The 13723-nt window shown below is 31.2% G+C and overlaps 2 protein-coding genes across 2 annotated transcripts in view; one reads left to right on the top strand and one right to left on the bottom strand.

The window, feature by feature from the left end:
- LOC107443891 (uncharacterized) overlaps positions 1 to 6274 on the top strand; it is a 40474-nt gene extending 34200 nt beyond the window's left edge. The window contains exon 6 of the transcript XR_015432384.1: positions 5869 to 6274. The gene's annotated coding sequence lies outside the window, so the exon portion shown is untranslated. The remainder of the gene's footprint in view (positions 1 to 5868) is intronic.
- Positions 1 to 13723, bottom strand: part of LOC107457389 (uncharacterized) — a 168801-nt gene that overhangs the window by 6985 nt on the left and 148093 nt on the right. The window contains exons 14-18 of the mRNA XM_087158681.1: positions 10584 to 13289; positions 8153 to 8230; positions 6657 to 6773; positions 3754 to 3901; positions 1042 to 1153 (exon numbers count right to left, since the gene is read on the bottom strand). Of these exons, the coding sequence (XP_087014807.1) occupies positions 1042 to 1153; positions 3754 to 3901; positions 6657 to 6773; positions 8153 to 8230; positions 10584 to 13289 (3161 nt within the window). The remainder of the gene's footprint in view (positions 1 to 1041; positions 1154 to 3753; positions 3902 to 6656; positions 6774 to 8152; positions 8231 to 10583; positions 13290 to 13723) is intronic.

The raw sequence follows: 13723 nt of genomic DNA, 5'->3' as shown, positions 1-13723 counted from the left end.
GGTTGCATGTGAATTATGAGCATTTAAAATGCATCAATCATAAAATTTAAAAAGTAGAATTGTAAAATTTAAACACATTCATAATACAACAAATTTAAACATATAACATTTGAGTGAATCTTGGACATTTATTCTATATACAGTATACTTCGAAAAATACAGTATTCTTCTTGCTACGTATACGGTATTCTTCTTGCTACGTCAAAAAAAATTATCCCCTTAGCATTAACATAGCTGCCAACATAGATAGGACTAAATACACTAGATTTATGAAATAATATAAATGCTATGCTAACTGGTGAATAATATACTTAATATTTTACATGTAGGGAATTTAAACTATTTTTATAGTCATCAGAGAACTTTATCACTCTTAATAACAATATAAATGGTCTGCAATGCTTTTCATTTATTCCTTAAATGAATTAGAAATGTTTTTGTTATCATGTTAGCTTATTTTTAATAGTAATAAACAAGTAATTGAAAAAAAAGTTAGCTAAATTTTTTTAATTAATTTTTAAAAATAAAGAGTTCTAAATAAAAATGAACAGAAAATTTTACATAAAAAAAAAGCTTCACACTTATTACTATCAATCAGGCTCGGTTCATTAAGTCTTAGCAATACTTATTTAAATATTCAAGTAAGCCATAATTTTTTTTTAACAGGGATTTTTTTTTCTTAGGTAACTTACTCAATTTAGGGATTTTTCAAAACCAGCAAAATCCAGTAGTCTACTGGTAAATCCAGTGGAGTTGGCAGCTGTGAAATAATTTATGTGTAGTGGCAGACAAAATTCTTTTAAATCTAATTTATTAATATGCTTTGCAACCATGAGAAAAAAATATTTTCTGAAACAATGAAAATTCCATAGCTGTTGGAGCGTATGCATATAACCCAATAATAAATTTTCTTTTATACTTTAGAAAAAATAGCATTTCTGATTTGCATTCAACATATGTAATCTGGTGGTTAAATGCTGGGTATATTTCAAATAAATACTTAACAAACATATTGGAAATAAAATATAAACTAATGCTTACTCATAGCATTTTTTGACAGCTTCTGTTTCAAACCTTTTGTTCATTTTTATCACAAATTCTTCTTTGAAGGATTGTAATTCATCTGAATGAGCTTTTCTAACAGCTTCCAAAGCTAGCAAAATAAATGTGAGAAAAATAAAATACAAATAAAGAGCATCACAAAATTTAGTTATGCTATTTCAAAGTTAAGGTTTCAAAACTAGCTTTAAATCAGATGTTCTTAATAATGTTCAGATAAAATTAATTGTATTTTAGAAAAGTTAAGTTGTTTTGTTATTTTCAGTCAGTGGAACAAAAGCACTATAACATGGATTTTACGAATTTTAAAGTGTAATAAAATGATTCACGGAAGTACATTGTTCAGAGTATTGAAATAATTCGACAAGCAGCCTTTTTTAATTCAGGATACTTCAATTCTTGTACAAATTTCTAATATTCAGGAATCGACGTTGACTTCTATTTTAATTGTAGAGCTTGATGTTCTTGCATCTCTATTACTTGGATGGAAATGAAATTTGTTACAATGTTGCACTTACTTTCATATTTGTTGTCAGAAATTTAAAAAACATTTTGAAACACATACAGAACGATAATAATTTTCAAAAATAGTAGGACAAAAATGAAAAGGGAACTCTGGTACATCTATCCAGAGCCACTGATAATCCTTCAAAGAGACGCAGGTTGGCTCCCACCTGCACTACAAGTAATGAAGTAGTAGTAACTACTTTGCTTCATAGTTTGTAGTACTATTTTTTGAAAAGAGGAGTGAAATTCCTTGTAACCTCTGTGGCATTTCTCTCTTATACTAATAATATCTTTCTGTAAGATACTTTTAATAATAACAAACATATATGTTACAAATTTAAAATAACAAAAGAGCTTTTACAAAAAAAAAAAAAAAAAAACTGCTTTTTTTTCCCAATTGAACATGTAATAGTTTTTTATTCTAATATTATGGGTGATATTCTCGCATTTTCTTGGGGCAGGAGGGGGGGGGACACGAATTATTTCTTTCTTCGCATTTTTTAAATAATCATTACAATAAAAAAACATAATTTAAAATCATGAAATCCGTAGTAGTAATTGTTAGAAAATGTAAACAAATAGATGGGCAGTGTTTTCCTCCTTGCTGTGTCTCAGCTAGAAGGAAGTGGGTGTTTTTGTATTTAGTTAGTTAGGTTTTACTTTGTATAGAGCATGTTCTTCTCTTGAAGAACTTTAGTTTTGTTGAGTGTAGTTTTCTTTCTTTATATTTAAAGTTATTCTTTGAGGTGAATTCTTTATTTATAATAGATGTCTGCCATATCTGAAACTTAAAAAGCTGGCTCCTATTTTCAACAGTAATTGCCGGAAAAAAAAGATTGACAATGAAATCACGCGAATCGGGCTCCTCAAATGCGCGCTTTGTTTCAAGATTAGGTTGTTGCAATAAATAATATTGCATAAAGAATATAGGATTTAAAAACTATGAAGAAATCAATATCAATAACTGCCAAAAAGTTGATAGAATTATTGCCTTAAAAAGTAAATACTCAAATGCACGATTCCAATTTTCCATATTGTTTCAAATATATTGGGATATTTAAAAACCACATGAATATAAACAATTGCTAAAAATACAATCAAAAGATTACATTATAACCAAAGGTCTGTCAAAACATTTTGTGAAAGGTCCTGTTTTGTATTAAACTATTCATAAATTGTGAATATAAAATAAGCATTATGTCACATTCTTTCAACCCGAGCCCTGCTTTTGTGAATTTGTGCAAATAGGGTCCTGTTATTACAAAAATTGCTAAAAATCTTTTCAAGAAGTTTTTAAATTGTGAATAGATACAAGATTCTACTCAACAATTGATACTATTAAATTAGAGATGCAATATAACAATATTTGGTATTTAGCCTATACTGCTCAACACAGAATATTAATTTCAGACGAATAATGGAAACAAAATCACTCACATTTTTAATAATTTTAATTGACACATTTTAAATAACACAACTTAGTAACATATCACTTTTAATGTATTATGCATTAAGTAAACTTAAACAATTCGTAAATTTATAGTATTTTATTTAAAAAATTGCCAGAAATAAATTTTTATTTACATAATATTCTATTAATTAACTTTATTATTTATTTACAAAAAAATTTATGATTTAACATTACTAAGAATGTGCAGACGATGTTTGTAAAAGTAGAAATATTTTCTTAGAATACTACATTTGCAATTTAAACTTACAGAAACTTAGTTTGTCTAGAACTGTCTTAACCCCCTCTCCCAGGGATGGTTTATTCAATTAACAAAACAATAATGAAGATAAACAAATATCAGAAGGGTCCAATTAAAAAATAAATTTTTCTGTGAATTGTCTGTTTTTATGAAAATATATTATGCGAAGGGTCCCTTAACGGACCCCGGATAACATTACTATCGACGCAAATTGAACGCATGAAAAGTGATTATCTAAATGCATGATTCAAATATTATGTAAATTTTACATTGAAAATTTCTGTAGAAATTTTTTTTTTAGTTTTCAAAAGAAAAATCATTCTGCATTAACTCTGTAATGTTCTGCGACAATGTCGCCAGGATTCTGCCCCACGGGGTTTATACCTCGGTACCATAGTCACCGCCACGGATGAATGGTTAGGGGAGTTCTTACTTAAGACAAACTACAGAGTCGACACAATAAACAGAAGAGACTGACCGACTGCCGTAGCTTGTGCTTCTTGGGCCAAAGCTTTCTCTCTGTCAGCCATCAATTCATCCAATTCCCTCTCATGCCTTTCTTCCAGTTCAGCAATTATTTTCTTATGAGAGACATCCATTGCACTAAGACCTTTCTCACACAGCATCTACAAATTAGTTTTTTGAAACAATCACTAAACTTTGAAGAAAGATCAGGACATATTCATGACTATACTTTAAAAACAAGTAGTAATATATATATAAAAAAATATTTTTAAAGTCAATTTCTACCTAGATCAACAAAGAAAATTTTTATTTAAGTTACTTTTTATTGAATAATTTAAATTTTTTTCTTCCATATAAAGCTAAAATTAATTAAATTTAATGAATAAATTAATATTTGAAAAAACTGCATTAACACTGTCCAGGGTTGGCAAGATTTTGCCGCAGGTAGAAAAAACCATGGTAAAAACCGTCCTGGAAAAAACAGGTTTTTGCCAAGCAAAGTGGCAAAAACCTATATTGTCCAAGATGAGAGGACAAAAACACATTTTTGATACAAAATTATTCCTAAAATTGAAATATATACTATGAATATAAATAATTACAAAAAAATTAACAAAACTATTATTCCATAATTAAATGATAATGTAATAATATATCATTTTAGTAGTTTAAAACATTATTGATAGGAAAATTTGTGATTATTCTCCTTTTTCCAGTGAAATGAACTTATTTTAAATTAATACAAATATAATTTAAGGCATAAAATATCTATCAACATGTGTAATTAATTATTGTACAAATAATAATTTTTTATAATAAATAATAGTATTATACAAATAATAATATTTATTTGTAAAAAAACATTTATTTTAGGGATTCTAAAATGAAAAGAGATCAAAAACTTTCAATCTTTTAAAAATTATTACCCTTAGGTACATTAATTATTAATATGTTAAAAATAATTTTTTCATGTAATGTATCAAAATTATTATTCCTTATGATTGATTTAAATTTGTTTCAAGTATTTTGTAATAATATTTAATCAGCAATTTAGATAATTTGGTTTTTGCCACTGTCCTGGCAAAAAACCCTTTTTGCCGGCAAAAACTCCAACCCTGACACTGTCACTACAAGTTTAAAACACTACAAGTTAAAAGTATAAATTTGGTGACGTGGACCGCATGTGCTACCACGCAAAGTTCTTTAATGAATTTATCGGAAACAGTGAATATAAAATAATTAAATACTTAAATGTGCGCAATATACTATTATTTTGTGCAAATAGAGCTATAAGTTAGAAATGATCACTGATGTTATCTTTAAAATGAGTGAAAAACTGAATAATTAATAGTAAAATTTAAAATAATGACTAACTCTTAACCCATCAGAAAATTCCATTTCGTTTTTCACTCATCCCTATATAATGAATGAATTAATATTTGAAAAAACTGCATTAACATCATCCACTACAAGTTGTAAAAAAATGATTTGAAGTTGAGTGGATGAATAAAAAGTATTTTATTGAACAAGATGTATAAGGAGAGTGTGAACTAATAGTAGGAATTGAAAAAAGACCAAAGACAAGCTAATTTGCCTTTATAAGTATAATAAAGGCAAATTTTATCGCAAATAGTAAAATTTACAATTTTTTACTTTCAGGATTGCTTTGTTTAGAACAGATAGTTTTAACAGTACATTTTATTTAATGGAGAATAATTTATAATAATTTGAAATTAATATTGAAATAGAAAATATTTACAGTACAGTAGGGAACCGATTATCCGGAACGATCGGGACCATCACTATTCCGGATAACTGATTTTTCCGGTTTTCTGAATCGCTACAAAAAGCCGTTTTTTCATTGTTAAACCCAACTTAAAAAAGAATTTTTTGGAGAAATAATCTTAAAAAGAAGAAAAAACGATGAAGTAATACACTAATGATTATTTCCAAAATGATGGTAAGGTGAACATCTTTCAAAAAAGAAAGAAAAATCCTAAAATCTTATGAGGAAAAAAAATTTTTGTTTAAAAAATGGCGGGAAAATTTATCGAAGTTCGTTCCTGTTTCTTTGTTTTCCGATTTCCGGATAACGGGTTCTGTACTGTATTAATATTGAAATGTACAGTGTTTTCACTACAGCGCGAGAACGCGAGAATCTCGCATATTTTTTTCTTTTCTCGCATTAAAAAATTATTACTGCGAGAAATTCGCGCACTCTATAAATCAATTTCAAAATTCGCGAATTTCTCGCAATTTGGAAGAAGCTTCGAATTACGCTATTTAGAATAAAATCCGTTTCACTTTTCTTCCTGGATCTTCATTATTTTCAACATTTGCTCCGTTATCTAGCTTCCCTATTTACCAGTATTGTTCAAAACCTTTTCGAACAACCGAACCACGGAACCCCTTTCAGAACACATTTCTCTGCAACCACGTGTTTACCGTAGGTAAGGTTTTTTCATGTAAGACGTTCAAAATTTTTATGCACTAATGTAAGATGGACAAATACCTAGTAAAGGCAAAATCTTCTATGATGATGCAGCAAGAATATTCAATGCTTTAAAAAATAGAAGACGTTAAAGGATGAAAAATTTTAATTGAATATTTGCTTAAATAATTTTAAAGAAGGATTTCAATAAACAATGAATATGCTGCTTAACTTTTTTTGTAGAAAAGTAACTTAGATCCTAAAATAAAAAATATCTATGATATTATTGAAGTAATCAAATCCTCCGCAAAATTCATCTTCTAAAAAATACTTAAGCAGTGACTGCATTTCAAAAGTGCTAAGTAATTGCTACATTTAAAACAACAAAAAAAAAGTAAATAAGTTATAAAGTAGTTGTAGTTAAAGTACAACAAAGATACTACCCTGAAATTAACATTCAACAAAGAAAAACTTATTCAATTCACCTTTAGTTGTTCTATTTCTTCACTATATCTAAGACGTATTGTTTCATCTCTTACTATTTCATTCTTCTGCTGCTCATACATGTTATGAAGATTGTGAATTTCCCCACTATAATGATTCTGAAGAATAAGAGAGAAATATATCTTAGTGTTCAGCAAAGCAACATTAAATTAAAATAACACATTTTAGAGCATTTAAAAAAAAGTTTGTAACAGAATCATTAACCATTGGAGTCCCAGGGGGGGGGGGCGCATTGAAAAAAAGACTATCGAAGAATCCGAAACAGCGCAACCACGCTTTCTCTTAATGAGTACAAAAAGACCCAAGCTGGAGCTTGTTTTATTTTACTTCAATGAATCCCAATCGGAGCAATAGAACTTCTTGTATTTGTTAGGTAACACGCCTTTTTTCTCATTGCTATGTCACATTTATTGCAGTTTGCAAAGCGATCGAACGTATTCTTGCGTAAGTGTGTCTCATTGTTAATAAATGTGTGTTTTAAAATGATTAGATGAACCAATGCAAAAAATTAATCTATATTTACTGTTTTAAATTTGGTGTATCCCCAAAAAGGTAGAATGAATCGAAAATGAAAATTTATGAGCAAAATCACAAATCTATGTGATCATATTATTGACGACTACATTGCTCTTGTAAAGTGCAAAAGCCAATCCATTTTTGAGTACCTTCGGAGGATAGTCATAACAGTGAAATAAAAAAAAAATTATTCTGTAAATGTATTATAGTATTATTTTATCTTTTGTAAAATGCACTATTTACATTAAAAGGAGCTGTGTGATATAGTTGTTTATTATATATGCATTTACTTATAAAAGCAGCTGTGTGACGTATTTTGAACCATATCCAGAAGACTTAAGAACTCTTGGATCAAAAATTGGGAGAAATTTATCTTCTTGGAGAACATTTTGATGGAACTAACCAGCATGAGTTACATAGAGAGAAAAACCACAAAAAACTCCCATGGTTAGCCTGACAGCAAAGGGGACTCTAACTCATGATCCGTCTACTATTGAGGATGTTTTTACTTATACTATTAACACTCAACATACTGCAGTACAGGGAATAGTGCAATCTGTTGAGGAATAAGAGAAATATTTTTGCCATTATCGGATATTTCATTGGCGAAAAAATAAATTTTTTAAAAAATTTCTTCAGCAAATATGGAGTAATTTAAGAATGCATTGATAAACAGGAGATAGTCATAAAATACAGGAGTCTTCCTTAAAAAACAGGAGACTTGGCAGGTATGATATTTTCTCTTTTAAATCCTTAATGTAAAAGACGATGCACATTGTTTTCAGTACGACTCTCACTCTCTATGAATACTAAATGAAGCTTTTCACCAGCCTATGCCTAATTCAATTACTAGCTTCGGCCAGACTGAATATATAATATATAATTACTTGAAATGATTCATTGATGAAATTTTAAACAAATATATATATATTTTTACAGGATAAAATTTTTTGTTAATTACCTCCATTTTCTTTAGATTTTGTTGAACAATTTGCAAGTCTGCTTCTAATTTTTGTTTTTCTTCACTGTATTGCTTTTCCTACAGACAAAAAGAAAGATTATTCGAAAAGAAAAAAGGCATATACAACAACAATCTTAGATGCGGAGATGACAACCTGCTACAATGCCTTTTCATAATCATAGACACATTTTCTTTATTCAAAGGTAAAATCAAATGCAGTAAAACCTCGCTACAACAATATTTTGCGGACCTTTGCATTATATAGGTATTAACTATAAATCTATTTATATATTATCTAAAAATTTAGTTTGCAGAGTGGTAATTATGGTTAAATATGAAATCAGATAGGAATGTTACATTTGTGACATAAACGCAATCAAACATTATGAAATTAATAAATGTATGGAGCTTAAAAAGCTGAAAACTTTCATGCCTGGATAAGGGAGGCAATTCTGACAATAGAAGGTCTTGGGGTGGTCTATGTACAGTCCGCAAAAAAAAAAAAAATATATATATATATCACCCTGAATAACTTTCGTTCTAATGGTCGGATTTTCACGAACTAAAAGTCAATTTTAATGGTTCCTGGGGGTGACCACAAATGTGCTAATTAATTAGTGCTAACTATTAATTATGTTACGAAATCAGACACAAAAACGTACTTTCTCTGATAAAACATATATTTTTTTTACATAGTTGGAATCTAGACACTTGAATTAGGGGGGGGGGGAGGTAGACAAACTTTAAAAAAAATTGGGCAGCAATAAAGGATATATATATGGCAATAGTCCAGAAAACCGCCAAAAAAAGTTGCCAGCGCAAATTAATATTTTAAAATAACCCATTGACTAATTCAAAAGCTTAATGCTTAATTTTACTAGGTTGCTAGGCAACCTAGTAAAAGAACTCTGAATGCAAAAAGAAATGAAATAATGTTCTGTGATTGCTGGGAGAGGTTTAATTAATTGTTAATAGAAATTATCTCGATGTTTCTAGGCAATAGACAATTTTTAAGCTGATTTCTGTCCAAAAAGCAAAATAAAAATTTTTTTTCATCTCCTTTGAAAAGAAAATTTGAATTGATTTATAAATTATATATGATTTTCTATGTTTTTAGAATTTAAATACATGAACTTTTTATCTAATATTTATAAATGAGGCTCGCTTCATTATGTATTAGTAACACTTATTTAAATATTCAAGCAAGCAATAATCTGCACAAAATTTCTATTTCAACATGGATTTTTTAAGAAAATTTACCCAATTTTAGGGAATTTTCTAAAATATAGAAAAACCAGGAAAAATTTCATGAAATCAGTAGACCAAGAGAAACAGGCAAAATCCAGTAGTCTACTGGAAAAACCAGTTGAGCTGGCAGCTATGGCAACACATTTCTCATTACCATTTAAATAATCTTTACAAGTTAAGATAGACTGATTTGGTCTTCAATAAAAGAAAAATATGAATGAACGTGGAATACTGTAAGGATAGATTTTATTATAGTAGATGGAAAGAATTTCAAGTTAAAACCAATAACAATAATGAGGTTATCCTTCGACTGATGAATACCACTAACAAGGTATGCAGTGCCAATAAAGCCCAGAAAAAATATGTAATTTAAGAGATGGAAAGGATGTTCTATTCAAATATTTATTGCATTCTGTTAAAGAATGTTCAGTGCACAAAAGTATTTACAAAAACATTTCTTTTTATAATCAGGAGAAAACAGTTGGCAAGGTTTAGATTAATCTACAGTTTAAACTGTCCTGTTCAAAACCCTTTAATTCAAATTATGTCACAATTTTAAAAGAATATTGTGAAAAATAAAAGGTTAACTTTTGAACAAGAAACAAAATGAATACAAGTTTTTGTTTTAATAAAAAAGTTTATCATTATTTTTAATATTGGATTATTTATCCTTATGCAAAAACATAATATATCAGTATTAAAATTATTTATTCATATTTAAATTAAATGTATTCACTTTCGTTGTTCAATGAATTGAGGCACTTCAAAAGTTATAAATATTTTGGTATTATATTATATTTCTTTAATAAGTTAAAGCTAATTGTATAAAAGTATCAAATATTTATTAATATATGTAATTATTATGTGTACAATTGTTGCCCATATAGAATTTTTATCTTTTACCAATGTTTAAAGGTTTTGGACACTTTAAGACAGTAAAACCCACGTGTCCTGTCCGAAACCAGTTTAGGGCATCCAAACGCCCAACCTTGGAGGAGGATAAGACTGAAATAATTTTATCAAAATGTTTAAAACATAAAAAATAAATATGATAAAGCAACTCTAAGCATTTTCATACATACCTGACAAATGTACCAGCAAGGGATTAATAAAAAGCAATAATTAAAGTTGAAAATATTTAAATTAAAACCTTAAAATTTTTAATATTTAGTAACATGATTACCTTTTCTCGCAATATTTCTTCCAAATGGGTTTTCCAAACCATTTCATTTTCTTCCAGTTTCTCTAAAGCAGTAAGGTCTTTTTCATGCTGCTCCATCAGATGTTGAATTTCAACCCTTAGATTTCTACACTTTTCGCACAGGCTACCCGTCCGAGCCAAAACACGACTCTCGTCCAACTCCGCCTGCAAATAGCTTACTTCCTGTCGCAGCTCTATACACGATTTACACCCCTCCTCCAGACGCTTTTTCTGCTCCTCCTGCAGAGCGCCCAACTTTGCCGTCAGTAAATCCAGCTGAGAACGATATTCCTGTCTGTCGGCATCGACACTCGCTTTCCATTTCCTTTTGAAACATAAGAGACTAGATACACTACGATGAGCGACGTTGAGTTCGTTTGGATTACAAAGATTGAAAAACGAGTTCGGGAACCTGTACAGGGGTAGATTAGACATCGTATTCATCGCCCTAACTTGTAGGTTTTCATGGAATGTTGTCAGCGCTTGCTTGTCCGCACTGCTGAGCGCATTGTTTTGGGTAGATTGTTTCGACCTATCACAGTCACTGTATATCGCATCTTTAATCAATATGACAGTACCATCTACGACGGTTATTATAGACACGATCTGAGCGAGTTCGGAGATCGAGCAATGCATATACTCTACGAGGACGCCACATTTGCTGCTGCTGAAAAAATTGTTTTCTAAGTGTTTCACACATATGCTTTTTATTTCGGACGATAAGAGACTCAACTCCTGTTGCAGTAGTTTACAAATATAGTCCGTCCACCTTTCACAGTTTTGAATACTAGAACACAGGAAGTAAACTTCATTTAATGATTTTGATATGTGAGCGATAAAAGAATGAGACACTTGGGAAATAATATGACTAATGTGGGAGAGAAATTGCTTTTGTCCCAGGGGCTTTTGGTCGGGGGATTTTTGATTGCTAGCCTTGTCGCAGACGGAATCCTCCGACAACTCAAGAACTGTAGTGCAAAACCGCTCTATGAACTTCTCTTTGAATTCCGCTAAAATACCGCACACTTTCCTACGCTGCTGATCTACGTCGTCGAAAAAGTCTCTCACGTCGGTCACCGCGTCGATTTCCTCTGAATTACTTTGATAAAACAACAGGCAAGCCACAATATTGCATAGGCTTACCTTCTGTAAACTAGGTTGAATCAAACTGGATTTTTGGTGAATGTATGTTTCAATACCTATAATAGCTTGTTTCACTCTAATTAAATGCTGAACTAGTATGGAGGTCTTGTATTTTTCAAAGTCACTCATTTTAAATACAACGTTCGTTACTTCTTGAAGCAAAATTATATTGTACAGTAGTTTCTTGACGACCAGATTCACGTCCTGCGGTGGAGGCTCGTCGAGTTTGTTGGTCACATGATCCAAAGTTCTCACCAACTTACTCAACTCTTCACTCTCCTCGCTGCTGATGAAATTTACTTTCGAAGGTTGAAACGGATTTATGTGTCCTTGAGCATAGAGCAACTGCAACGAGGTCTTCAGCCATAAAACGAGTGACGAAACTTTATGACCCAAACTTTCCAAACATCCGGCGAACGATAACGACAACTCTTCGTCGGCAGCACTCTCGGCACTGGTCAAATCCGTCATGCTTGCCGACAAGGACAGGGAATTCCAATTTTCGTTCATATCCGGGCAAGGTGTATTCTCATTCATATTCACCTGCAGGCAAATCTTAGGCTTGGGCATATCTTCTTGCTTCACCTCTTCGGCGGTGGAAACGGTTTCCGTGACGTCCTTCACTTTCTTATCGAGATTGTGCAGTCGCATGAGCAAGCTTTGGGTGTCCTTACTAGATTCCTCCTTGCCGTTCTCACCATTGGAAGTTTTAAGTACACCTTCAACAGCTCCGATTTTTTGTTCAAGCTCAGTCAGCTTAGCCTCGTACTCCTTGGACAAACTAAGGCCCTCCTTACCTTTCAGGGAACTCCTCCTCCTTTCCTGCCTCTGTTCCAGTTTCATGACGCGTTGCCTGAGCTGTCGCACGTTCTTCTCTGAATTCAGCAATTTGTCCGTCAAATCATCTACTCTAGCTATCATGAGTTCCATATGAGCTTTGTGCAATTTCTCAGCTTGCTCACACGCTTGCTTTAGAGATATACACCTAAGCTCAAAGTCATCGGAAGATGTTTGCGCGATCTTGACTTCAGATTTCAATCTCCGATTTTCCTCCCTCACTTTATTGAGCTGTTGAGCTAGCAAAACATTTTGCGACGATATCCCACTCAACCTGGTAACTTCCTGTTTTAAGGAATGGCAGCCAAAGCCTTTGCTCGAGCTCAGACTAATGTCACCGTCCTTAGTGTTCAAAAGAAGATTCACTTTAGCTTTTTCCAATTCCGACTGCACTCTATGCAATCGGTCTTCGACCCGGCCGAGACTAGATACGAGAACACCGATTTCCTTCTTTTGGTCACCAGATAAGTGTGGTCCATTCTTTGGAGTCTTCACCTCGATGTCGTCAAGCTTGGATTCGACTTCCTTGCAGAATTTGGATATGTCTAACCAAATAGTCCAAGATGAATCTTCTAACTTATCTTTGATGTCAGTTACTTTCTTCCTGCCTTCTGGGAAAGTGAGAGAGTCTAAACTGGACAATTTGAAGCTTCTCCGCCTCTCTGGTCGATTCGTTTTCTCTTCGGGCGATTTTATGGAACTTTCCACCTGAAAATATAAATTTTATTAATGAGCATACAGAAAAAAGTATGCAAAGTGAAAAGAAATTTTTTTAGCTTCCCCTTAACTTTGAAGTATCGAGAGTATACTGTACTAATCTATAAGCTATGGTAGAATATACAACCTGAATGTTTAGTCCTTTATTCTTATCTCCTCTACGCTCAATCATTGTTTTGTCTTAATGCAAATAGATGCAAAAGAATACATCAAGTAAATATATCATGTAAAAAACAGAAAATAAAATGTAAAGAAAAACAGAACAAATCACAAAATCAAATCTGTAAAGCAAGCAGCAAATTCAAATGAACTTACATGTACGGAAAACTTAAGAATGATTCAAAATATTTTCGTAATAAATTATTTTTTTAATATTTTATTTAAAACATTTTTTTTCTTCTTCGCTTTTCATTAACCTTTAATTT

Source organism: Parasteatoda tepidariorum, chromosome 3 (genome assembly GCF_982258835.1).
Source record: "Parasteatoda tepidariorum strain Cologne lab strain chromosome 3, Ptep-v5.0, whole genome shotgun sequence".
Classification (NCBI taxonomy): Eukaryota; Metazoa; Arthropoda; class Arachnida; order Araneae; family Theridiidae; genus Parasteatoda; species Parasteatoda tepidariorum.
This window is presented reverse-complemented; position numbering and strand designations above follow the sequence as displayed.